At 40.8% G+C, this 26,704-nt stretch overlaps 1 protein-coding gene across 1 annotated transcript in view; it reads left to right on the forward strand.

Moving 5' to 3' along the window:
• MERTK (MER proto-oncogene, tyrosine kinase) overlaps positions 1 to 26,704 on the forward strand; it is a 115,048-nt gene that overhangs the window by 52,379 nt on the left and 35,965 nt on the right. Inside the window, exons 6-8 of the mRNA XM_022599070.2 lie at positions 58 to 173; positions 5,750 to 5,933; positions 13,565 to 13,716. Coding sequence (XP_022454778.2) covers positions 58 to 173; positions 5,750 to 5,933; positions 13,565 to 13,716 — 452 coding nt within the window. The remainder of the gene's footprint in view (positions 1 to 57; positions 174 to 5,749; positions 5,934 to 13,564; positions 13,717 to 26,704) is intronic.

The raw sequence follows: 26,704 nt of genomic DNA on the forward strand, positions 1-26,704 counted from the left end.
CTGTGGCCTCCTGTAGTTTATAATTGTGTCTGTGGTGTGTCTTTGTTTTTTACATAGCAATTCCCTCCCCGCCAACTGAAGTCAGGGTCCGCAACAGTACCGCACACAGCATCCTGATCTCCTGGGTCCCCGGTTTTGATGGATACTCCCCGTTCAGTGACTGCAGCATTCAGGTGAACTTCCGTAATGAAAAGAAGTAGCTGTTTGGTGCTCAGTGGGTCTGCCTGATTTTTCTTCCTCCTGAGGATGGGTGCTGAGATCATTTCAACACCCCCGTTCAGAACCCCTTGACCTTCCCCCCGATCAGCGTCCACTGGGCATGCACCATTTTATGATGTTCTGCCCCTGCCCCTCCCCGCGCCCCTGTGATGCTGCCTCTTTCCTGTGCATGGTCCAGGGCCAACTGGAAGAGAAACATGTTTCCAAGATAGAATGTCATGAGACCAGGGAGAATTCATTTTTAAGATACAAAAACCCATCTGGCTTGTAACCAGGAGTCCAAGGAGCCAGGTCCTCTGCAGCCTGGCTTCTCCTGGGTTGGTGGCCGTGAAGGACAGAAGGGCAAGCACAAGATGGATCCTCTTCACTATTGAATGTTGCATCTCAGCCTGTGGCTTCCAGGGAAACCTGGGGATTACAGGCCTTACAGAGTCATCACCCACTTTTAACCACTACCTAAAATTGGTATAAAATAGAGCTGTAAGAAATATAGGTTAGCCATCCTAAAATGACACCTTGCCATGAGATAGGCTCTGCTCTGAGTGTTCATTTCATAAAAAAGGGAAGGGTAGGGCTTCCCTTGTGGCGCAGTGGTTGAGAGTCCGCCTGCCGATGCAGGGGACACGGGTTCGTGCCCCGGTCCGGGAAGATCCCACATGCCGCGGAGCGGCTGGGCCCGTGAGCCATGGCCGCTGAGCCTGCGCGTCCAGAGCCTGTGCTCCGCAGCGAGAGAGGCCACGACGGTGAGAGGGCCGAGTACCGCAAAAAAAAAAAAAAAAAAAAAAGGGCAGGGTAGCAGTAACTACCTTTTACCGAGTGCCCACAATGGCCCAGGGACTTTGCAGACATTATCTTACTTGGAACCCACACCAGCACTGCAGGGCCACAGTGCACACAGAGCCTGTGAGTGGCAAAACCGGAATTCAAGCCCAGGAAACTCTGATGCCCAAAGCAATGCTCAGGACCACCTGCTCCTCCGTGTCTCAGGAAGACGTTGCAGGTGGGAACAGGTAGTTGAACACACATGGATTATCCGCTGAAAACATGAATGCATTCTGCCTGTACTTGCTCATACAGTAAGGTCAGGGATTATTCTTAGTTTTATAAATGTCTGGTCTTATTAGGTAAAAACATATTAACCTGACATGGGCCAGTCATGCCAACTCAGCTGAGAGAAGTGACTTTCATAGAATTTTATGTGTTGACAACTAGATGTTTTTAATACCAAGTGGAACTCATTTCCCTGCTCTTATTGCCTCCCACCCTTGTGTAACAGCTGTTTCTTCTCAGAAGAGTAAAAACATATCATCCCCGAAATAGCCTCCACCCTCACCCTGCTACCCACAGCCTTGCTTAATCTTGTCCAACGTTATTTGCAAACCTCCCAAGTACTGGTAAGTGTTAGGAATTCTCCTTGTGTCTACAAAGTCTCACCAGGGATATCCTTTTTTTTTGAACAGCTTTTTTGAAATATATTTTACATACCATAATATTCACCCATTTAAAGTGTACAATTCAGTCGTTTTTAGTATAGTCAGAGTCATCTGACTCTGTCAGTCATCGCCATTATCTTATTGGGACTGTATTCATAAGATATATTGGCCTGTAGTTTTCTTGTGTTAGCTTTTTCTGGTTTTGGTATCAGGGTGATACTGGCCTTATAGAAAGAGTTGGGAAGCGTTCCCACTTCTTCTGTTTCTTGGAAGAATTTGAGAAAGGTTTATGTGAAATTGTCTTCAATATTTAGTAGAAATCACCAGCAAAGCCATCTGTTCCTAGGCCTTTGTTTGTGGAAAGTTTTTTGAGTAATACCAGCTCAATCTTTTTACTTGTTGTAGATCTATTCAGATTTCCTATTTCTTCGTCAGTCAGTTTTGGTAATTTGTGTGTTTCTAGGGATTTGTGCGTTTCTTAGGTTATGTAATTTGTGGGTATACAGTTGTTCATAATCTTCCATTAGAAGCTTTTTTTTCTTTGAAGTTAGAAGTAATGTCCCCTCTTTCATTCCTGATTTTAATAATTTGAGTTGTCTCTTATTTTTCTTGGTCAGTCTGACTAAAGGTTGGTCAGTTGTATTGATTTTTTTGAAGAACCAACTTTTGGTTTCATTAATTTTTTCTTTTTTTTTTTAATTCTGTTTCATTCATTTCTGCCCTAACCTTTATTTCCTTTCTTCTGTTTACTTTAGCTTAATTTTTTCCCCTTTTTGTTTCTTATAGTGAAAGTTTAGATAATTGATTTGAAATTTCTTCTTTTTTAATATAGGCAATTATACTGTACATTTCCCTGTAAGCACTGCATTGGCTGTATACCATAAGATTTGGTATTTGGGGGTTTTTCCATTCAAAATCAAGTTTTTGATCACTTTTCTTATGATTTCTTCTTTGTTCTATTGGTTATTAGGAGCGTGTCATTTAATTTTCACTTAGTTGTGAATTTCTTAAGTTTTCTTCCTTCGTTGGTGGTGTTTAGAGGATATACTTAGTATGACTTCCATCTGTTTTTTTTTTTTCTTTTGGCCACGCTGTGCGGCATGCAGAACTTCCCTGACCAGGGATTGAACCCATGCCCCCTGCAGTGGAAGTGTGGAGTCTTAACCACTGGACCACCCTGGAAGTCCTCATCCTTTTAAATTTATTAAGGCTTGTTGTATGGCCTTGCATATGTTCTATCCTGGAGAATGTTCCATGTGCAGTTGAGGAGACGGTGTATTCAGCTGTGGTTGGGTGGAACGTTTATATGTCTCTTAGGTCTAGGTGGTTTATAGCCCTGTTCACTTATTCTGTTTCCTTGTTAAACTTCTGCCTCATGGTTTTATCTATTATTGAAAATAGGAAATTGAGGTCTCAACTATTATTTTTGAATTGTGTATTTCTCCCTTCAGTTCTATCAGTTTTTTTGCTTCATATATTTCAGGACTCGGTTGTTTTGGGAACAACCAGGGCCTGTTTTCCTGTATATGGACATAACTGAACCTACATATGGACACAAATAAAGCATGGACCAGCCCTTTTTTTAAGAAAAAAGGAGGTATAGTTTTAGGTACACAACATAGTGATTCAAAATTTTTAGAGATTATGCTCCATTTATAGTTATTATAAAATATTGGCTATATTCCCTGTGTGGACCAGCCTTTTTAAAAATTGTTTCCAGTTACTGAACTGTTTGAAGAGTCCAAGAGGACATGAGACTCCTTCCCATAGGAGGGTGTTACCTTCAGGGAGACTGAGGAAGAGTACTGCCCCCACTTGGAGAAGAGTGTGTCTCAGGGTAGACGTGAGGTAGAGGGGAGGTAGAGTAGGGTGGTGGAGTGGTCTGAAAATACCAGGTCACCCCTACAGGTGGAGGATGATCACACAAGCTTCACTTGCACTCTCTTTGCCTTGGCTTTGGGTGGCCAGGGCGTGAAAAATCATCCTGAGACTGCTAAATTGCAGCCCCTCTTGCCCACCTTGGATCCTATTGTGCAGGACATGGTTATCCTGTCTTTGCCCCACCAGCTAGCTCAGGCTTCCTTCACCCATTCTCCTTTCTATCTCTCCTAGGGTTACCGGATTTAGCAAATAAGAATCCAGTTACTTTACAAGTTAATTACACTGTTGATTTTGTGTCATACCTATACCCATAATTATTGGTGGTCTATCTGAACTTTAAATATAAACGGGTGTCCTTTATTTTCTCTGGCAGTCCTAGTGAGGTCGATCAAAACTGGCTCCACAAGTTATATACTTTCACATTCTGTTGATTAACAATGTATTCCCATTTCTGAAGGGACCAAGTATCATTTTGTAGCAGAGTCCCAGTTTGTTACAATTTTAAACTCTGACTTGGTAACAAATGAATGTTTTGGACAAGATTCACATCCACCCACTAGCAGGACACACCCTCTCACTTCCCCTGGTCTTGGCATTAGTTCCTTTCTTCACCCATTTTTGGGCTATGGACTCCGTTTCTATTTTTAACTCTCCCACGTATGTCTTGCCATTTCATGCCCTCCTTTCCCCCAGAACCCACTGAGCACTGTTAGAGAAACCCGTCTTCTTCTAGGAACATGCCCTCCAAGAGTGTCCCTGTGCCTGGAAATGGTCCAGCACGTTGTTCCGGAAATAGGGCAGGGATGGGGAGCCAAGGTTTCCTCCACCTTAGTTCCAGCGCTTGGTCAGCAGGAAGTAGGTGCAGACTCTAAAGTGAAGAAACAAAGAGTGATTTCTGCCAACAGCCACCGCCAAGATAAGCACACAGCTCCTGGTTTCTCCTCTGGTGGCTCCTCAGGCCAACTGGTACCCTCTTGTCACCCCGCAGAGTCTGCGGGTCTGAGTCAGAGGTGAGACTCGGTCCCAGCACCGCCCTCATGGTATCCACTAGGGGATTTGGAATTCCAAAATGTTGATCTGTGGCCCCTTGACCTAAATTGTAAACACACATATCCTGAAATAACAGCATTGTTTCCACACCCCATAATTGCAAGCCCATTATTATCAGAAATATATTTTGTGGGTTTAAGATTTTTTTCCCCAAATTGTTTTTGGTGGCTTCTTTTTTGTCCAATACTATTTCTGTCTTTCTGATTTTATATGTACAACATATTTTAGAAGTTGTGAAAAACATACAGTGAGAGAAAACTGCATGATCCCCGTTCCCAGATAAGAGGTTTCCTTAAAGGAAAAGCTGGAAGTTTAGCCTAAGACTGAATTTTGCTGGGAATCCCTCTCTCTTGCCTGTGCATACAGAAGACACGGAGAGGGATGTGGAGAGACTGGTGGAGTTTATGGAGAGAAAGATGAGGTACAAGGACTCAGGGGAAAGAGCTGACGGGTTTTTAAAAGATTTGGAGAAAAGCTTGTTGGGTGAGGTGCAAATGACCCTTTCCTATATCTCCCCACCAAAAAATGCCATAAAATCTATACTATCTGTGTTTGCTTTTGGCGTTGAATCTATATGGGAGTGGGAATTGGGGGGTAAGAATAAAGGACATGCTAAAATTAGCCTCAAAGCAAGAGGAGAATTCCTCAGGAGACATAATGAAAAGAAATACAGATTTTTTTAAAAAAAATTAAGTATCTCATCTTCTAAAGTAGGACTTGGGGAATATTTTCTCTAAAGGGTCAGACAGTAAATATTTCAGGTTTTGCCCCACATACGAAGTCCCTTGTCTTTACTGCATATTCTGTGAAACAGCTGAAAAAAATGATCAAGAAGCAAAGTGATTCTGAGGAAGAGCTACTTTTATTATAAGTTATAATGTAGAATAACTACAATGCTATGATGACGATTATTTGCTCTGTCACCTGCTGGAGGGAGAACACTTATTTTAGGCATTTTTCATCAGGTCCTCAATTGTTGCACCAAGTGAGTAGCATGAGTAATACCCAGGGATCCTGGTGGGAAATTTAAGGTGTGGCCCGAAAGGAAGCAGGTACTTCCCCTCAGTGGAGAGGAAGGGCCATGTACACCGAATGCATGAATGCCCCAAGTCTGACATTCCTACCCCCTTACTAACGCCTGGTCCACAATTTTACTCTTCATTTAGGTCGAGGAAGTTGAGCCACTGAGTCATGGCTCAGTCATGATTTTTAACACCTCTGCTTCACCACATCTGTATCAAATCGAGCAGCTGCAGGCTCTGGCGAATTACAGCATCGGTGTGTCCTGCATGAATGAAGTCGGCTGGTCCGCAGTGAGCCCTTGGATTCTGGCCAGCACGACCGAAAGAGGTAATTCCTGGGGTTCAGAATGGATATTGTGCCTGATGGCATGTGATGAAACAAATCCTTCCCAGTGGCCTGATGCAGAGTTTAACTTTTTCTTTGTGTGGCCTTCGTCTCTGGAGGATAATGTTATGGAGGTGACCAATGAAAATAGGAACTATGTTTCCTTCTATAATTGAAAAGGGTTTAGTGACAAACTTTATACTTACTATGTATAGGGAATATTTTCTTTTACATAGGAGGGTATTAATAGTAGCATACTCTTTATAGCATATATTATTTTAATTAAAATATAAGTATATGAAAGTTATTACTCATAGCATCAAACTTAAGAAAACTAATAAATGTGAAAGTGGCTAATGTTCAATAAGCACCTACTACATGCCAGGGACCATCTTAGGTACTTTACATGCATTATTTCATTAGCTCCTCATAGCAATCATATGAAGTAGGTACTGTTGTCTCTACATTATTTTCTTATAGCAAATTTTATTTACATCTGTAAACTTTTATTTCTGTGTGCTGCTTTTGATTTCCAAGAGTTTGTATTTTTTTCTATGAATATTGGAGTGAATATTGTAGTTATGTTAGATTTGAATTGTCCAGTTTCCATTATTTTCCAATGTAGAGCTCTGAATTACTCAGAACCTCTTTCCTGCCCTTAACTCCAGCCTTACATAATCAGTGCTCCAGTTTTAATACAGACGGTGGGACAGGTCTAGGTCATAAATTGTTAGGGCTTAATCCTTGCACAAATGAAACTAGTGCCAAGATTGTAAAATATCTTAAATGAGGAAGAAAAACCTCTGAGAACAATTTTTATATGGTGTTTCCTTTTCATTCAGTTTAAAAAACTTTCTGGTTTCTGTTTTGATTTCTTCCTTAACCCATTAGTTATTTAGGTGTCTAACATAGTTTCCAAATACTTGTATTAGTGATTTCTAATTTCATTCTGTTGGGGCCAAAGAACATAATTCATATCACTTGAATCCTTTGAAATGTATCAAGACTCAATTTTACAGCCCAGAACATGGTCCATCTTGATAAATGTTCCATGTGTACTTGAGAATGTGTATTCTGCTCTTATTAGATGGAGTGTTCTATAAATGTCACCTTGGTCAAGTTAGTTGACAGTGTTTTTTCAATTGTATTCTTATTGATTTTATGCCTCCTTTTTCTATCAGTTATTTAGCTGGGTGCATTGAAATCTGTAGTTATAACTGTGAATTTATCTATTTCTATTTGTAGTTCTAGCAGTTCACATATCTTGAAGTTCTGTTATTTTGTGCATAACTGTGTAATATTACTATGCTCTCCTAATACATTGGCCACGTTATCATTACGAAATTATTTTCTTTATCTTTGGTAATATATCCTGTGAAATCTATTTTATCGATATTAATAATAGCCATTTTACTCTTTCTTTTGATTCCATGGTGTATCTTTTATTCTTACTTATTTTTAACTTACTTGTATCTTTATATTCAATGGGTATTTCATGCAGGCAGTACTTTACTTCACAATCCTTGCCTTTAAATTGGGGTATTTATTAATCCATTAAAATGTAATGATATCATTCATATGGGTAGGTTTACATCTGTCTTCTATTTGTTCTGTCTGTAATTTCTTCCCCTTCTTTTGGGTTCATTGAATGTTTTTATTCTATTTTATCTCCTTTTTGACTTCTTAGCCATAACTCTTTTTTTCTGTTCTTTCAATGGTTGCTTTAGGGTTTATAGTATACAGGTTTAACTTATTACTATATGCCTTCAAGTGATGTTATACCACCTCAGGTATAGTGTAGGAACCTTAACATAGTATACTTTCATTTTTCTTTTGATATCTCCAGATATTTATGCTATTGTTGTCACTCATTTTACTTTTACATATGTTATAAACCCACACTAGATTGTTATTATTTTTGTTCAAAGAGTCATAATCTTTTAGAGTGATTTATATAATTATAAAAAACCTATATTTACCCAGTTGGTATTTACCCAAAGGGTAGTTACCATTTCTAATGTTATTCATTTTTTGTGTGTGTAAATCTGTACATATTTCCATGTGGTATTATTTTCCTTCTTCCTAAAGGATTCTTCATTACTTCTTGTAGTGGGAATCTTGGTGAGAAATTCAGCTTCTGTATGTCTGAAAGAAATCTTTATTTTACCTTTGAGGGGTTTCTTTGGACTTCATTTTGTAAGATATTTTTATTAGGTATAGAGTTCTAGGTTACTCCACTGTCTTCTTGCTTGCGTTGTTTCTGATAACAAATCTGTGGTAATTCTTAATTTATTCCTCTGTGTATAATGTGTCTTATGTCTCTGGTTTTCCTTTTGTATTTGATTTGGAGCAATTTAATTATGGTGTGCCTTGGTGTAATTTTCTTTATATCCCTTGGGCTTGGGGTTCATTGAACTTCTGAGGTCTGCGTGTCTATAGTTTGCATCACATTTGGAAAATGTTGGCCATTGCTTCTTCAAATATTTTTTTCTGTTCCCGCCTCTCCACTCCTTTGAGGACTCCAGTTACCCATGTATCATATCACTTGAAGTTATCCATAATTCACTGATGCTATTGCTTTTTCCCCTGCTTTTCTCCTTGTGTTTTATTTTGGGTAGGTTCTATTACTATGTCTTCAAATTCACTAATCTTTTCTTGTGCAGTATCTAATCTGCCATTAATTCTATCTACTGTATATTTCAACTCTCACATTGTAATTTTTGTGTTTTTTTTGTATCTTTCCTGTCTCTACTTAACTTTTGGACCATATGGAATACAGTTATAATAACTGTTTTAATGTCCTTGTCTGCTAATTCTAACATCAGTCTTATTTCTGGAGTGGTTTTGATTGATTCATTTATATTCCTTGTGGAGAGTACTTTCCAATTTTTCTACATGTCTGGTAATCTTTGGTTGGATTCCTGACATTGTGAATTTTACTTTGTTGAGTACTAGGTATTTTTGAATTCTTATAAATAGTGAGCTTTGTTTGGGGTCACAGTTAAGCTAATGGGAAAAGACTGATCCTTTTGGACATTGCTTTTAGTATTTGTTAGGCTGGACCAGAGCAGTGCTTCAGCTAGGGTCAACTATTACCCACTCTTGAGACAAAACCATTATGTGTACTCTACCCAGTGCTCCTTGAATCATTAGATTTTCCAGGCTGATTGATGGGAACAGGCACTATTCCTGGCCCTGAGTGAGGCCCAGCCACTCTTATCTTTAATTTTTTCATGTGGTTCTTTTCCTGTCTCCCTCCAGAGTCATCCTAGTGACTCCTTTGCCGTCTCCTGGGCGTTTGTCTTTCTTGGTTTACTGTCTCTCATTCTCATGGAGCACATTCTCAATTAGCTCTAGAGAGAATATATATATAAATAAAAACTATAGGACCTTGCATATCTGTTTGTCATACTGGATTGGTAATTTTTCCTAATAGAGAATTTTAGGTTGGAAATGATTTTCCCTCAAAATTTTAAAAGTATTTCTGCATTGTTTTTTAGCTTCATGTGTCATTGTAGAGAATTTTGATAACTTGAGTTTTCTAGGTGAACTGTTTTTTAGTTTTAATTTTTCTTTAATATCTTTTCTCTTTAATCATGGTGCTGTAATGAGCTGTGATGTGGGATTTGTTTCATTCACCATCATAGGCATTCAATCTAGGAATGCAAATGCTTTGGTTTTGAGACTTTTTCTTATACATTTTTTCCTTTCAAAATGTTCTTCTATTTTTCTTTCCAGATAACTGTATTAGACATTTGTTGAAACTCTTTTAATTGCTTCCTCAATTTTTTTTACCTCAAATTGGCCTCCTTTTTAAAATTTTTATTCTACTCTTCTTTTGGAGATTTACTCGATTTATCTTCTAATTCTTCTGTTGAATACTTTATTGAAATTGGCAATGTCATAAGAATAATTTTATTTTTCATTGACAGTTTTTTCCAGTTCTCAATTATGAGAGCCTTTTCTTATCTTTGGCTATGTTAATTATTGGTTTTGTTTGTTTGTGTTTTAGTTTTCTCTAGTTCCCTGCATTGTCTCTGCCTCCTCTGAGTGCTCTGTCCTGTGTTTTGTTCTGGTCTCTGACATTCATGAAGGAGGCCTCCCCAGCCTCTTCTGATCTTCCACTGTCTCTCCTATTGAAGAGTGAAGAACCAGCGATTGATGGGAAGCTCTGTGAGCATGGGTGGGGCTTGTAGGCTTCACTGTCAGGTGATTGGCCAGCGACCTAAGTGTTTTAGTTTGGATACTCCCACGTGTCAATATTGGTTTTCTTTCCCCCAGAGCCACTTACTTCCTCTAGAATTGAGTCTCCTGTCTGCTGCCTCAGGAATATGAACACAGCTGCTGATGCTCTAAGATCAGGTGGGGAGGAGCCAGAGGTGGAGTCCCCTCAGTCAGTGTATGAACTTCCACTTATTTCCCTAGTTGTCAGCCCCTCATCGTGCCTCCATTCTACTGGTGCCCCAAGTCCAGTAGCTTTTCAGTTCAGAGAATAAAGCATCCTGTCTCCTGTGGGAATTTGAGGGATACCTGCCAGCTGTATGTGGGAATAGGTTAGAGGGATCTCGAGGGCTACTTCCTGATCAAACTTTCAATCTTCCAGTTTTAGTCCCCACTCTGGTCCCTTGGTCCTCTGCTTCTGAGCCCCTCTGTGGTTCTTTGGGGAGAATCAATTGACTGAGTTAATTACACCTTCTTACTCTGCTTTTCAGCTTTCATATGTATGTTGGCATTTCTCTTCCACTGTTGACTCCTCTGTACCCTGTGAGTTTATACTGTTTTAAATTTCTTATTGTCATCATAGAGGGGTTTTAGGAGGGAGTAGACATAAAGACATGTTGAGTCAACCATGTTTCCCTGTAAATTCTACTGTGTGACTCGTTTCATAGGTACAGCTTTAGCTATATATTTCCCAAGCTGAAATTTGCTCTAACTTCATTATTACTGCTCCTGGAATCAGCAGAGACAAAGAGGTTATAGTGACCTTTTGTTTCCCTTTCAGATATATCAGAAATATACAATTTAATCTCCCGTAAATAAAAATACAACAACAGTTTGGTGTATATTATTGCATATTTACTCTTCCTATATGTAAAATACTTATTTTCTAATTTCTAAAATGGATCATTGATACGTACCTTTTTGCAGTTTTATTCACCCCCCCACCATTAGATATTCCTTCATATCAATTTACATGGTCTCGCAAATTCTTTTCAGTGTGGGGTAGTGAGTAATCCATTGGAAAATTATCAGAATTTATTATATCGTAATTATTGACTGAACATTACATTTATTCCTTTCTGTCACTATTATGCTTCAATGAATATAACACTACCTACAGCAGAATTTTTCTAGATTAAATTCATGGAAAGAAAATATTGGTCAGGAGGCGTATGTTTTTCGGTTTTAATAGCTACAGTCACGTTCTTCCTTCCCAGAAAAAGAATGTAGTTGTGATCTTGACTTGTTTCCCAAATTATTTCATACACATACTGTACCCACATACATACTTTTCTTAAAAAGCGCGTTAACGTTTATTATCCTTGTATATAGACATTTTGACATAAAGTAGTTATGTGGCTTGTGTAGAATTTACTATAAACCAGAGAGTGAAAACCAGCGCTAAATTCTACAGTTCGTCACCTAACCCAGCAAATAGCATTTGACCCTCTGATCTTCATTCATGAGGTGCCTTACACACACACGCACACACACACACACGCACGCACGCATACACATACATATTTAAATTTATTCACTGATTAGCTCTGTTCAGATCATTAGTAACCTGGCTCTGGACTTTAAAACGTGGCTTCCTTCTGAGATCAGCAGTGTTCCCTGCCCTGTACAGCTCAAATGACATAGAACTGATCCCCAGCTGGCGCCAGCTTCTTGACCTACTGCTGCACAGGTGTCTACTGGAGAATCCTCTTGGAGTTGTGTGTGTTTTGCTTCCCCAAGAGGAGTCCGTGAGCTCTACCTACCTCCTTCCCTGTCTTCCACTTGTTTGTTGTTTTAGTTTGGAAAGGGCTTACTTTTTTTTTTTTAATTTTATTTATTTTTGGCTGTGTTGGGTCTTCGTTTCTGTGCAAGGGCTTTCTCTAGTTGTGGCAAGCGGGGGCCCCTCTTCATCGCGGTGCGCGGGCCTCTCACTATCACAGCCTCTCTTGTTGCGGAGCACAGGCTCTGGACGCGCAGGCTCAGTAGTTGTGGCTCATGGGCCCAGTTGCTCCACAGCATGTGGGATCTTCCCAGACCAGGGCTCGAACCCACATCCCCTGCATTGGCAGGCAGACTCTCAACCACTGCGCCACCAGGGAAGCCCAGGGCTTACTTTTTAAAAAAACTTTCATTGAAGTAGAGTTGATTTACAATGTTGTGTTAGTTTCAGGTGTACAGCAAAGTGATTCAGTTATATATTCTTCTTCAGATTCTTTTCCATTATAGTTTATTACAAGATACTGAATATAGTTCCCTGTGCTATACAGTAGGTCCTTGTTGTTTATCTATATTATATATAGTAGTTTGTGTCTGTTAATCCCAAAGTCCTAATTTATCCCTCCCCACTCCTTTCCCCTTTGATAACCATGTTTGTTTTCTGTCTGTGAGTCTGTTTCTGTTTTATAAATAAGTTCATTTGTATCATTTTTTAAGATTCCGCATATAAGTGATGTCATATGATATTTGTCTTTATCTGTCTGACTTCACTTAGTATGATCATCTCTAGGTCCATAGCGCTTGTGTGAGTGTGTGTGGCCTTTTTTTTTGTTTTTTTTTTTTGCTCCTTTCCCTTGCAGTACGCGGGCCTCTCACTGCCGTGGCCTCTCCCACTGTGGAGCACAGGCTCCAGACCCACAGGCTCAGCGGCCGTGGCTCACGGGCCCAGCCGCTCCGCGGCATGTGGGATCTTCCCGGACCAGTGCACGAACCCGTGTCCCCTGCATCGGCAGGCGGATTCTCAACCACTGCGCCACCAGGGAAGCCCTGTGTGTGGCCTTTTTAAGAGAATTTTATTTGAGTGGTTCTTACAAAGATTGTTGCAATATGAAAGTCATTTGTTTGATAGAAATATCAAGCTGTCTTGTCAAACACACTAAAGTAACCCAAAAATATATTTCAGAGCTCACAGAGCCTAAAAAGAGCAAAGATTATATGCAACAAGACAAAACTATTTCTGCATTTCCTATTTCTTGCTCGGACTGCCTTGCCTACCAGCCTGTCACTAAACATCTTGAGGAAATGCAGGGATCATTTTGTTTGGAATCTTAGACACAAAGCTCACTTTTCTAAACTCATGATATCTTAATGGTCCTCGATTGAAAAGAAGGTGAAAGTCCACTTTTTTGTTTTAATGTGACATTGAAGAGATTTTATCATGAAGGAAGCGTTGGAAAATGAGAAGAACTAACATTTTCTGAGTGCCTACAATGAACTAGACACTGTGCTAAGCACCTACATGTAACATCTTAATAAATCTTCATAGAAATGTATGAAAGTCCACTATTAATCTCAGCCTCATTTGAGTGCTTTCCGTAGAAAATTTAAAAAACAAACGTCCAAAAACCAAGAAGAGAATGACTCTCTATGGGCCTTTCTTCGTACTTCCTCATCCTTCTCTCCTTTCTCTTTTGTAGCCCCGTCAGTAGCACCTCTGAATGTCACTATGTTTCTGAATGAGTCTAGCAACAAGGTGGACGTCAAATGGATCAAGCCTCCAATTAAGCGGCAGGATGGGGAACTGATGGGCTACCGGATCTCTCACGTGTGGCAGAATGCAGAGACGTCTGTAAGTCTGAACTTCAACAGAGTGCACTTGTCTTCTTGGATTTGCTGATTTAATACTGCTTTAGGATCTTTCCTTTTGTCGTGAAAAGGCCTGATATTATTGGGTTAGGCAAGGCACCTTTCAGCGGGAGATAAACAATGTAGTAAAAATTAGAAGTGCCTGAAAAGTTACAAAATTCCAAGAAATCTTTGGGGCTTTCCTCACTCACTCTTCATCCATTCATTTATTTCATTAGTCAATGTGAATAGAACTCATCCTCTGCTGTCACCTGATTCTTGCCTTCAGGGAACTTAGGCTCTTTGAAGAAGACAGTGTGAACTACTGAGAGGGGTTACCGGGCTTAGCAGTCCTGCAATTCATAACCTCTTGAAAATTCCAGAAGATGATTGTCAGGGAAGCCCCCCAGCCTCATAGCGGATGGCAGGAGTAACTGGACCCCAAAAGAGAGGGTCGAGCAGGCTGGCAGGTGGATTGGCACAGCCCTGTAGGACGTACTGTATAGCACAGCTTTGTTAGACGTGACTCCAGTCAATCCCAGAGGGCCATCTGATTTTGATTGCCGAGAGGTCTAAAGATGGTGGGAACATCCGACCCAAGACAGAAGTGGTGAGGGGGACAGCTGACTGTGGTTAGGTGGGCAGCTCCCAGACAGGCCCCTTTCCCACTTGAGAAAGGAAGAGGGTTGAGGTGACACTGACTTCTCACGACACAGAGGATCTGTAGAAGAGCAGACGCACTGGCTTTATCCTCAGGACTGTCTCTTCTTTACCGCCATTGCGGAAAGCATGCTTTGTTGTTTTGTGTTGTGTTGTTGTTCTGTGTTGTTACAGTCCTCCTTGATCTAACCCTGGTAATAGGTCAGACTTCAGCATCCTCGTGGCATCTGTAGGGAGCGTCACAGGAAAGTTACAATTTCTTGGCACGAGAGAGGAAAGGGGTGAACAGCTGCACTGACGGATGACGTCCAGGCTTTGTGTCGGTCACTTTTAACCTCATGTCACCCAGCTTTTACCAAAACTGCTGTCTTCCAAAAGAACAATTTGAATTTATTTTTTTTCTTTTCCTGCCTCAGTTTACCTATCAGGAAGCAGACTGTCGGAAGCAGTAGTGATGGAAAAGGAAGAGAGCTTAGAAATCCGTGGTTTGTTCTGCCTTATAGTAGATGATAAAAGGATGCTACTTGTACCAGTCGAAACCCTGCTTAAGGGAGTTGCAGCTATGAGATAAGAAGTCTCTCACTTCCTGGTCTTTTGTCTCAGACCATTTGTGCAAGGGGCCTATTGATCACATTTGCACACTGTCGAGTCAGGGGAATCAAATGCCTCTCTTAGAGGATGGCTCCTGATTACAATACTACATTCTTAGTAGAGATACATGAAGGTCCAGCGATTGCGTTCTGATTCGGTAGGAACTTTGGTTGGTGGAAGATAATGATTCTCAGCAGACACTTGAGTGATATAGGAACAAACCAGTTTCTTTGAAGAGCTGCAGGCCATCCTTTCTCCTTCTCCCCTGGTGTGGGTGAAAGATACTTCTTTAGGGGGGACCCCTGAAGCAGAGGCGCGCTGAAGGGCAGGAGTGATGAAAGCCTTACAAATGACATGACGTGGCCAAGGAGCCTAACACACAAGTGCCATTAACACCCAGCCTTGCATTCTCTCTGCCCTTTTTTCAGAATGCTCCCCTCTGTAGTGAGAACAATACCGCCACAGTTAGGGCTGTGACCTTTCCAGTCATTACCTCCTTGGAGATGCTAGATCATCCCAGCAGGAAGGTCATTTGCATTGTACTCATGCTGCCCTCTGTGCATCACGACAGCCTTGTGACAACAGAAGACTTAGTGGCTCACTTTACTTTGGGTAACATTCTCTGAGGCAGCTAAGCTCCCAGCTCACCAGCTGCAGCTGGAGACAAATAAGAACACTGAAGAGAAGCTCAGCCCGGGAGGGGCCTAAAACCCCCTTCCAAAGTGAAGCTTGAAATGACCTCTGTACCCATCACTTCGGTTCCCTAAACTCCCTTCTTTTCCGAAGGGCAAGAGTTAGACACAACTTCCTCTCGAAATCGTCCTTTCATTTTCATTTTAAAACTGTTACTAGGGACATCTCTGGTGGTCCAGCATTTAAGACTCCACGCTCCCAATGCAGGGGGCCTGGGTTTGATCCCTGCTCAGGGAACTAGACCCCACACACAGCAACTAAGACCCAGTGCAGCCAAATAAATAAAAATAAAATAAATATTTTTTGAAAAGAAAAAAAAAACGTTACTAAAACTACATCTTCTTTATGTAAGGTGATGAAATTGGATATTTTTGGAAGATATTCTTATTTATTACTCTAATAAGGGAGGTTTTTTTTGTATGGAATTTCAGAACATTCTTGAAGTAGTCTTTGGGTGGGCTATTACAGTTTGCTGGAAATTTAGTTTTCAAAATTTGTACCTTCAGTATCCTACAACTGTTGTGTCACTTTCAGACTAAGAAACTCCTGGTATTTACTGTATGGACATTTACTGTATCTTGATGAAGCCATCAATGTTTTTTGCTCTCTTTTTCTTGCTGTCCCTTGCCTTCCAAATCAAAGCTTAAAATACAAAGGTCAGGATCAAGTAAAATCTGTTCTCCCTGAAGCTGGAGCTGTGCCTTGCCCATCTTTGTACCATCTGAACACAGGACCTTAAGCTTGCTTTGTAGGCATTTATGGCACTATGAACTTGATGTATGGACCTGACTGACATCTAAACCAGCAGGAGAATTTCTCTCTCTGAATGGGACATTCTTTTGGTGAGTGTGGACTGGTATTTCTTGTCCCATTCCCATAAAGTGTCAGTAGACCTGTGAGAATTCAGTGAGCAGATAAGTTTATAAAATACTGCGTATTATACCCCCTTCTGGAAGACCCACAGTGTATACTGGCAAGTTCAAGGTTCTCCAGTGTTCTGCAATAAATAAATCTGTTTACCTTGGACCGAGATTTGCCCGAACCTTGGACGGAGACTCATTTTTATACGTGTCATTCTTGTAGAGCTCATTGTTTTGGGATTGGGGCTCTAATGCTGGTTTAACTGTGTTTGGAAAGGGTGGAGATCTTTGATCAGAAGGAAGTTTCATAGCCGATTTTGATGGGCCAAGAGACATGACATGTAGAACCAGCTTATTTAAAGACACAGGGAAGCCACAGTGCACTCAAGGCTTCCTTCCTTGGGCCCAGACCCCAGCCTCCTAGCAAGCTGCATGCCTGGAGGGTAGATGTGCCCACTGCCTCTTCCCTTTCCTCATTTCTCCCTCTCACTCACTGTCACAGGAGGGCAGAGCATGCGAGCTAGTGTCATTTTAAGGTAAAAAGAACAGGTGAGGTTCTTGTGAGACAGGCCAGACAGGAGTCTGAAACATTTCTGAAACCCAAGGATCCATCAAGGATGGTACCTTTTGCCTGGAAGAGAAAGCTACAATGAAGAGCAGCTCCGTGGACAGGTCAAATAAAATTCTTGGTTTGGGAACTAGACAGCCTTGATGATTTTCTCTAATGCACCAAGACTTGAAAGATACTACTCGCTCAGTTCTATCCTAGAGCCTTACAGTTATAGGGAAAGAAGATCAAAATACAGCACCTTACAGGTGTTATAGGAATGTAGGAATAATAATAATCGTCGTCAGTTACTTACAGCGTTGATTACTTACAGACCCTGTGCCAAGTGTTTTACATAAAAGGCCTCACTTAAACCTTACAAAAACGCTGTGAGAAAGATACTATTTTCTCAGTTTTCATTTGAGGAAACTGAAACTCAGAAACATTGAGTAACTTACCCAGAGTCACACAGCTTAGAATTGCAGCATTGAAATAAGAACCCAGGTCTCACTGACTCCAAAGCCAGTGCTTTCCACAGCCCCACTGCTCTTCTCCAGATGCCCTTGGCTTTCTTCACAGCACAGTGTCTCTTGTTCAAATTCCACAGCATGGCCTCTTAGCAGAAAGAAGTGAAAACAGGACAGGTTTCAAGAGTAAGATGTGAGGGTTTTACACTGTTGATTGTGCCCTTGAAGCCCTTTTGAACAAGTTTGTTGTCGCATGGGGTAGTTCTTTCCCTATTGAAGGTTACTGTTCTTTGAGGTAATAAAATGGACCACAGTCTTCTTGTTTTATTTTAGCCTAAGTAATTTGATTGATTGATTTATTTTTGAATTGTATTTTATTTTTTAATACAGCAGATTCTTATTAGTTATCTATTTTATACACATTAGTGTAAATGTCAATCCCAATCTCCCAATTCATCACACCACCAGCACCACCCCCGCTTTCCCCCCCCTTGGTGTCCATACATTTGTTCTCTACATCTGTGCCTCTATTTCTGCCTTGCAGTCTGGTTCATCTGTACCGTGTTTCTTGATTCCACATATATGTGTTAATATACAATATTTGTTTTTCTCTTTCTGACTTACTTCACTCTGTATGACACTCTCTAAGTCCAACCATATCTCTACAATGGACCCAATTTTGTTCCTTTTTATGGCTGAGTAATATTCCATTGTATATATGTACCACATCTTCTTTATCCATTCATCTGTCGTGGACACTTAGGTTCCTTCCATGTCCTGGCTATTGTAAATAGTGCTGCAGTGAACATTGAGGTGCAGGTGTCTTTTTGAATTATGGTTTTCTCTGGGTATATGCCCAGTAGTGGGATTGCTGGGTCATATGGTAATTCTATTTTTCGTTTTTTAAGGAACCTCCATCCTGTCCTCCATAGTGGCTGTATCAACTTACATTCCCACCAACAGTGCAGGAGGGTTCCCTTTCCTCCACACCCTCTCTCTCCAGCATTTATCTGTAGATTTTCTGATGATGCCCATTCTAACCAGTGTGAGGTGATACCTCATTGTAGTTTTGATTTGCATTTCTCTAATAATTAGTGATGTTGAGCAGCTTTTCATGTGCCTCTTGGCCATCTGTATGTCTTCTTTGGAGAAATGTCTATTTAGCTCTTCTGCCCATTTTTAGATTGGGTTGTTTGCTTTTTTAATATTGAGCTGCATGAGCTGTTATATTTTGGAGATTAATCCTTTGTCCCTTGATTTGTTTGCAAATATTTTCTCCCATTCTGAGGGTTATCTTTTCGTCTTGTTTATAGTTTCCCTTGCTGTGCAAAAGATTTTAAGTTTCATTAGGTCCCATTTGTTTATTTTTGGTTTTATTTCCATTACTCTGGGAGGTGGGTCAAAAGAGATCTTGCTGTGATTTATGTCAAAGAGTGATCTTCCTATGTTTTCCTCTAAGAGTTTTGTAGTGTCCGGTCTTACATTTAGGTCTTTAATCTACTTTGAGTTTATTTTTGTGTATGGTGTTAGGGAGTGTTCTAATTTCATTCTTTTACATGTAGCTGTCCAGTTTTCCCAGCATCACTTGTTGAAGAGAGACTGTCTTTTCTCCATTGTGTATCCTTGCCTCCTTTGTCATAGATTAGTTGACCAGAGGTGTGTGGGTTTATCTCTGGGCTTTCTATCCTGTTCTATTGATCTATATTTATGTTTTTGTGCCAGCACCATAGTGTCTTGATTACTATAGCTTTGTAGTATAGTCTGAAGTCAGGGAGTCTGATTCCTCCAGCTCCATTTTTTTCTCTGAAGATTGCTTTGGCTATTCGGGGTCTTTTGTATCTCCATACAAATTTTAAGATCTTTTGTTCTAGTTCTGTAAAAAATGCCATTGGTAATTTAATAGGGATTGCATTGAATCTGTAGACTGCTTTGAGTAGTATAGTCATCTTCACAATATTGATTCTTCCAATCCAAGAACATGGTATATCTCTCCATCTGTTTGTGTCAGCTCTGATTTCTTTCATCAGTGTCTTATAGTTTCCTGAGTACAGGTCTTTTACCTCCTTAGGTAGGTTTATTCCTAGGTATTTTATTCTTTTTGTTGCAATGGTGAAGGAGATTGTTTCCTTAGTTTCTCTTTCTGATCTTTTGTTGTTAATGTAGAAGAATGCAAGATATTTCTGTGCATTAATTTTGTACCCTGCAACTTTACGAAATTCATTGATTAGCTCTGGTAGTTTTCTGGTGGCATCTTTAGGATTATCTATGTATAGTATCGTGTCATCTGCAAACAGTGACAGTTTTACTTCTTCTTTTCCAATTTGTATTCCTTTTATTTCTTTTTCTTCTCTGATTGCCATGGCTAGGACTTCCAAAACTATGTTGAATAATAGTGGCGAGAGTGGACATCCTTGTCTTGATCTTAGAGGAAATGCTTTCAGTTTTTCACCATTGAGAATGATGTTTGCTGTGGGTTTGTTGTATATGGCCTTTATTATGTTGAGGTAGGTTCCCTCGATGCCCACTTTCTGGAGAGTTTTTATCATAAACGGGTGTTGAATTTTGTCAGAAGCTTTTTCTGCATCTATTGAGATGATCATATGGTTTTTATTCTTCAATTTGTTAGTATGGTGTATCACATTGATTGCTTTGTATATATTGAAGAATCCTTGAATCCCTGGGATAAATCCCACTTGATCATGGTGTATGATCCTTTTAATGTGTTGTTGGATTCTGTTTGCTAGTATTTTGTTGAGGATTTTTGCATCTATATTCATCAGTGATATTGGTCTGTAATTTTCTTTTTTTTGTAGTATCTTTGTCTGCTTTTTGTATCAGGGTGATGGTGGCCTCGTAGAATGAGTTTGGGAGTGTTCCTTCCTCTGCAACTTTTTGGAAGAGCTTGAAAAGGATGTGTGTTAGCTCTTCTCTAAATGTTTGATAGAATTCACCTGTGAAGCCATCTGGTCCTGGACTTTTGTTTGTTGGGAGATTTTTAATCACAGTTTCAATGTAATTACTTGTGATTGGTCTGTTCGTATGTTCTATTTCTTCCTGGTTCAGTCTTGGAAAGTTATACCTTTCTCAGAATTTGTCCATTTCTTCCAGGTTGTCCATTTTATTGGCAGAGTGTTGCTTGTAGTAATCTCTTATGATGCTTTGTATTTCTGCGGTGTCTGTTGTAACTTCTCCTTTTTCATTTCTAATATCCCTCTTTTTCTTGATGAGTCTGGCAAAAGGTTTATCAATTTTATCTCCTCAAAGAACCAGCTTTTAGTTTTCTTGATCTTTGCTATTGTTTTCTTTGTTTCTATTTCATTTATTTCTCCTCTGATCTTTATGATTTCTTACCTTCTACTAACTTTGGGTTTTGTTTGTTCTTCTTCCTCTAGTTCCTTTAGGTGTAAGGTTAGATTGTTTATTTGAGATTTTTCTTGTTTCTTGAGGTAGGATTGTATTGCTATAAACTTCCCTGTTAGAACTGCTTTTGCTGCATCCCATAGGTTTTGGATCATCGTGTTTTCATTGTCATTTCTCTCTAGGTATTTTTTGATTTCCTCTTTGATTTCTTCAGTGATTTCTTGGTTAGTTAGTAACGTATTGTTTAGCGTCCATGTGTTTGTTTTTTACAGTTTTTTTCCCTGTAATTGATTTCTAATCTCATAGCGTTGTGGTCAGAAAAGATGCTTGATGTGATTTCAATTTTCTTAAATTTACCAAGGCTTGATTTGTGGCCCAGGATGTGATCAATCCTGGAGAATGTTCCATGTGCACTTGAGAAGAAAGTATAATCTGCTGTTTTTGGAATGTCCTATAAATATCAATTAAATCTCTCTGGTCTATTGTGTCGTTTAAAGCTTGTGTTTCCTTATTAATTTTCTGTCTGGATGATCTGTCCATTGGTGTAAGTGAGCTGTTAAGTTCCCCCACTATTATTGTGTTACTGTTGATTTCCTCTTTTATAGCTGTTGGCATTTGCCTTATGTATTGAGGTGCTCCTATGTTGGGTACGTATATATTTATGATTGTTATATCTTGTAGGATTGATCCCTTGATCTTTATGTAGTGTCCTTCCTTGTCTTTTTTTTTAATTTTATTTATTTTATTTTTGGCTGCATTGGGTCTTCATTGTAGTGCGCGGGCTTTCTCTAGTTGTGGCGAGCAGGGGCTACTCTTCGTTGCGGTGCACGGGCTTCTCAGTGCAGTGGCTTCTCTTGTTGCGGAGCACAGACTCTGGGTATGCGGGCTTCAGTAGTTGTGGTGCACAGACTCAGTAGTTGTGGCTCACAGGCTCTAGAGTGCAGGCTTAGTAGTTGTGGCGCATGGGCTTTGTTGCTCCGTGGCTTGTGGGATCTTCCTGGACCAGGGCTCGAACCCGTGTCCCCTGCATTGGCAGGCGGATTCTTAACCACTGCACCACCAGGGAAACCCCTTCCTTGTCTCTTGTAATATTCTTTATTTTAAAGTCTATTTTATTTGATATGAGTATTGCTACTCCAGCTTTCTTTTGATTTCCATTTGCATGGAATATCTTTCTCCATCCCCTCACTTTCAGTCTGTATGTGTGCCTAGGTCTGAAGTGGGTCTCATGTAGACAGCATATATATGGGCCTTGTTTTTGTATCCATTCAGCAAGCCTGTATGTTTTGGTTGGAGTATTTCATCCATTCACATTTAAGGTAATTATCGATATGTATGTTCCTATTACTATTTTCTTTATTGTTTTGGGTTTGCTTTTTGTAGGTCCTTTTCTTCTCTTGTGTTTCCCACTTAGAGAACTTCCTTTAGCATTTGTTGTAGAGCTGGTTTGGTGGTGCTGAATTCTCTCAGCTTTTGCTTGTCTGTAAAGCTTTTGATTTCTCTCTCAAATCTGAATGACATCCTTGCCTGGTAGAGTAATCTTGCTTGTAGGTTCTTCCCTTTCATCACTTTAAGTATATCATGCCACTGCCTTCTGGCTTGTGGAGTTTCTGCTGAGAAATCAGCTGTTAACATTATGGGAGTTTCCTTGTATGTTATTTGTCCTTTTTCCCTTGTTGCTTTTAATATTTTTTCTTTGTCTTTAATTTTTGTCAGTTTGATTACTGTGTGTCTCGTTGTGTTTCTGTTTGGGTTTATACTGTCTGGGACTCTCTGTGCTTCCTGGACTTGGGTGGCTGTTTCCTTTCCCATGTTAAGGAAGTTTTTGACTATAATCTCTTCAAATATTTTCTCTCTCTCTCCTCCTTCTGGGACCCCTATAATGTGAACATTGGTGTGTTTAATGTTGTCCCAGAGGTCTCTTAGGCTGTCTTCATTTCTTTTCATTCTTTTTTCTTTAGTCTGTTCTGTGGCAGTGAATTCCACCATTCTGTCTTCCAGGTCACTTATCCGTTCTCCTGCCTCAGTTATTCTGCTACTGATTCCTTCTAGTGTATTATTCATTTCAGTTATTGTACTGTTCATCTCTGTTTGTTTATTCTTTAATTCTTCTAGGTGTTTGTTCTTTAATTCTTCTAGGTGTTCTTTAATTCTTCTAGGTCTTTGTTAAACATTTCTTGCATCTTCTCGAGTTTTGCCTCCATCCTTTTTCTGAGGTCCCGGATCATCTTCACTATCATTATTTTGAATTCTTTTTCTAGAAGGTTGACTTCATTTAGTTGTTTTTCTGGGTTTTTATCTTGTTCCTTCATCCGGTACATAGTCCTCTGCCTTTTCATTTTGTCTATCTTTCTGTGAATGTGGTTTTCGTGCTACAGGCTGCAGGATTGTAGTTCTTCTTGCTTCTGCTGCCTGCCTTCTGGTGGGTGAGGCTATTGAAGAGGCTTGTGCAAGCTTCCTGATGGGAGGGACTGGTGGTGGATAGAGCTAGGCTTTGCTCTGTTGGGCAGAGCTCAGTAAAAGTTTAATCCATTTGTCTTCTGATGGGTGGGGCTGAGTTCCCTCCCTGTTGGTTGGTTGGCCTGAGGTGACCCAGCACTGAAGGCTACAGGCTCTTTGGTGGGGCTAATGGCGGACTCCGGAAGGGCTCATGCCAAGGAGTACTTCCCAGAACTTCTGCTGCCAGTGTCCTTGTCCCGGTGGTGAGCCACAGCCACCCCCCGCCTCTGCAGGAGACCCTCCAACACTAGCAGGTATGTCTGGTTCAGTCTCCTATGGGCTCACTGCTCCTTCCCCTGGGTCCCAGTGCACACACTGCTTTGTGTGTGCCCTCCAAGAGTGGAGTCTCTGTTTCCCCCAGTCCTGTCTATGTCCTGCAGTCAAATTCCGCTAGCGTTCAAAGTCTGATTCTCTGGGAATTCCCCCTCTGTCGCCGGACCCCCGTGTTGGGAAGCCTGACGTGGGGCTCAGAACCTTCACTCCAGTGGGTGGACTTCTGTGGTATAAGTGTTCTCCAGTTTGTGAGTCACCCACCCAGCGGTTATGGGATTTGATTTTACTGTGATTGTGCCCCTCCTACCATCTCATTGCGGCTTCTCCTTTGTCTTTGGATGTGGGGTATCATTTTGGTGAGTTCCAGTGTCTTCCTGTCGATGATTGTTCAGCAGTTAGTTGTGATTCTGGTGCTCTCGCAAGAGGGAGTGAGCCCACTTACTTCTACTCCACCATCTTTAACCAGTCTCCCCCTGAGTAATTTTGAAATGGGCCATATTCTTTTTTCTTTTTTGGCTGTGCTACATGGCTTGCAGGATCTTAGTTCCCCAACCAGGGATTGAACCCAGGCCCTCGGCAGTGAAAGCGCAGAGTCCCAACCACTGGACCGCCAGGGAATTGCCTATATTCTTAATTACAGTTACAAATTGTGGGGTTGTGAATTCCTACAGAGTTGGAGAGATTAAGGTCTTTTTGATAAGTGAAAACAAATATCCAGTTGCCCTGACCAACACTGAAGCCACACAATGAGAAAAAATAAACTGTGTTTCCAAAGATGTGCTATTACTTTCCCCAACAGGCAAGGTCCGTACGTTTTCTGTGTAAGTAAAGCTGTAGTCAAACTGATTTCATTACCTGACAATGCCTTTAGGTTTTAAGTTCTTAGAGATATGGGCCTGTGTTGGTGAAATTGAAAGCTCACTAAATGAGAAATGTGCAGCTGACCCATGACCTGTGTCCTGTGGCCAGACCACATTGTGCCAATGAGATGACCCCTCCTTCGGCGGTCTGCACCCTGACAGCAAGAGAGATAACACACGGGGGTGAGCGGGGGGCTCCTACAGCTCTCTGAAATTAGAAGGATCTCTGCCACCTTTCAAGATCAAAACTAAAATACTTGGGGATATGGATGTGCTCACACCTTTCTTTATGTATTTGGCATCAAAACAGTATGAATAAATTACATCAATTTTTAACATTGGGAATCATGTTTAAATTATATTTGAGATTACTATTTAAGGATATTCTTGGAGAAAATTGGACACCTCCACTAAGTGTTTATCATTTATCTTTCTAATCACTACTTCAACATTGATTACAATTCCACCCCTAAAGTGGGATGGTTTTTTATGTACTTCCAAAATGGATTCCCAGTGAGCGGTGGCTGGCATCATTTCCATGCTTCAAGATTCAGGATAGGACTTCCCTGGTGGCGCAGTGGTTAAGAATCCACCTTAACCAGGAGACACGGGTTTGATCCGTGGTCTGGGAAGATCCCACGTGCCGTGGAGCAACTAAGCCCATGCACCACAACTACTGAGCCTGTGATCTAGAGCCCGTGAGCTACAACTACTGAGCCCACGTGCCACAACTACTGAAGCCCACGCGCCTAGAGCCCGTGCTCCGCAACAAGAGAAGCCACCGCAATGAGAGGCCCGCGCACTACAACTAGGAGTAGCCCCCGCTCACCGCGACTAGAGAAAGCCCGTGCGCAGCGACGAAGACCCGACTCAGCCAAAAATAAATAGATAAATAAATAAATCTGTAAAACTAATTAGTTAATTAAATTTTTAAAAGATTCAGGATAATGCCAACTGTGATGGTGGCCACTGTGACTCTTGGGTAACCTTTGCTCTGGCTCAGGCACTGTTTCAAGCGCTTCACAGATTAACTCCTTACAGTTATTAACTCAAAGGGCAGGAGGCGGAAATTTAAAAGTAACCCCTCTGGGTTTTCATAGGGAGTTATAGGCCCTATGGGAATAGGTGTTGTCAACTGCTTTTATGTTCATTTCCAAAAGGATAATTTTGGTTTTGTTAGGATTTCTCTTCTTCTTGGGATTGAATTCTTTCAAAACTATGTGTGTCCCCTTATTTTAAGACGGTTTTTCTCATAAACAAGGTATTGCGTTTGCATGTTTGCAGACAAAATGTGTGACACCAGGAGCAGGCCCCACGTTCCTTGTCAGGCATGAAGTCTTTTGTACTTTGAAGAGCTGTTAGGTTTTAAACTGTGGGGCATATGCACTATTTCTCTGCTGCCCATCAAGGTTCCATGACTGTGAGGGCTTTGACAATGAAGTTACTCTACTTGATGAGTTTCTGTCCTCCCCAAAGTATACAGAGAATGACCAACTAACACATAATCAAAACTGGGTTAGCCATACAGAAAATGCCTTTTGATATATCAGAAAAAATGACTAATTTGTCTACCTAATTAACAAAAATCTATGGCAAATCTTTTAGGCACTGAGTCCAATGGGGTTAAAAAACCAAAAAAAAAAAAAATTAAGACCATAGTTTTCCCTTTCATCCCTTGTCTGGGGACGTTTCTAGGTCCTGATGGTCACTGTCTGTTTAGATTATAAACAGTGTCCAGGTGGCTGACCCAGGTGTCCCCATTGGTCATGAGTGATGGGACTGCCCTCTCCATAAGGGCTGACCTGGTTCCACCCGGCACCATTGGGAGAAGTGACCAGCATGAGTGACCAGGGGAGGAAGTTACCACCCACCACCCACACCAGTTACCACCCCTGCTATCCATTGCTGATCCATGATATCTGTGCTCCATGTGTGATATCTCTCTGTGAAAACAAATATCCGTAATTCAGAATTAAAGACATGTTCCTAGCGCTACATTTCAGCCTTCACCAACCCTGCGGTTCCTATTTGAAAAGCCAATCCCAACGGCAAAATTAGTTTCCCGCACCAGAGAACACCATGATAGTCAAGGTTTGGAAGCAAAGGGGAAAGTATTTTTTTCCCCTGGTTATTTTTTCAAAAATCTCCCCCATCCCCCATGTTTTAATGGGTCAAGTTGTGC

The sequence above is a fragment of the Delphinapterus leucas genome, chromosome 13, assembly GCF_059928025.1.
Source record: "Delphinapterus leucas isolate spDelLeu-1000000601 "Yukka" chromosome 13, BTC_Dleu_Yukka2, whole genome shotgun sequence".
Lineage (NCBI taxonomy): Eukaryota > Metazoa > Chordata > Mammalia > Artiodactyla > Monodontidae > Delphinapterus > Delphinapterus leucas.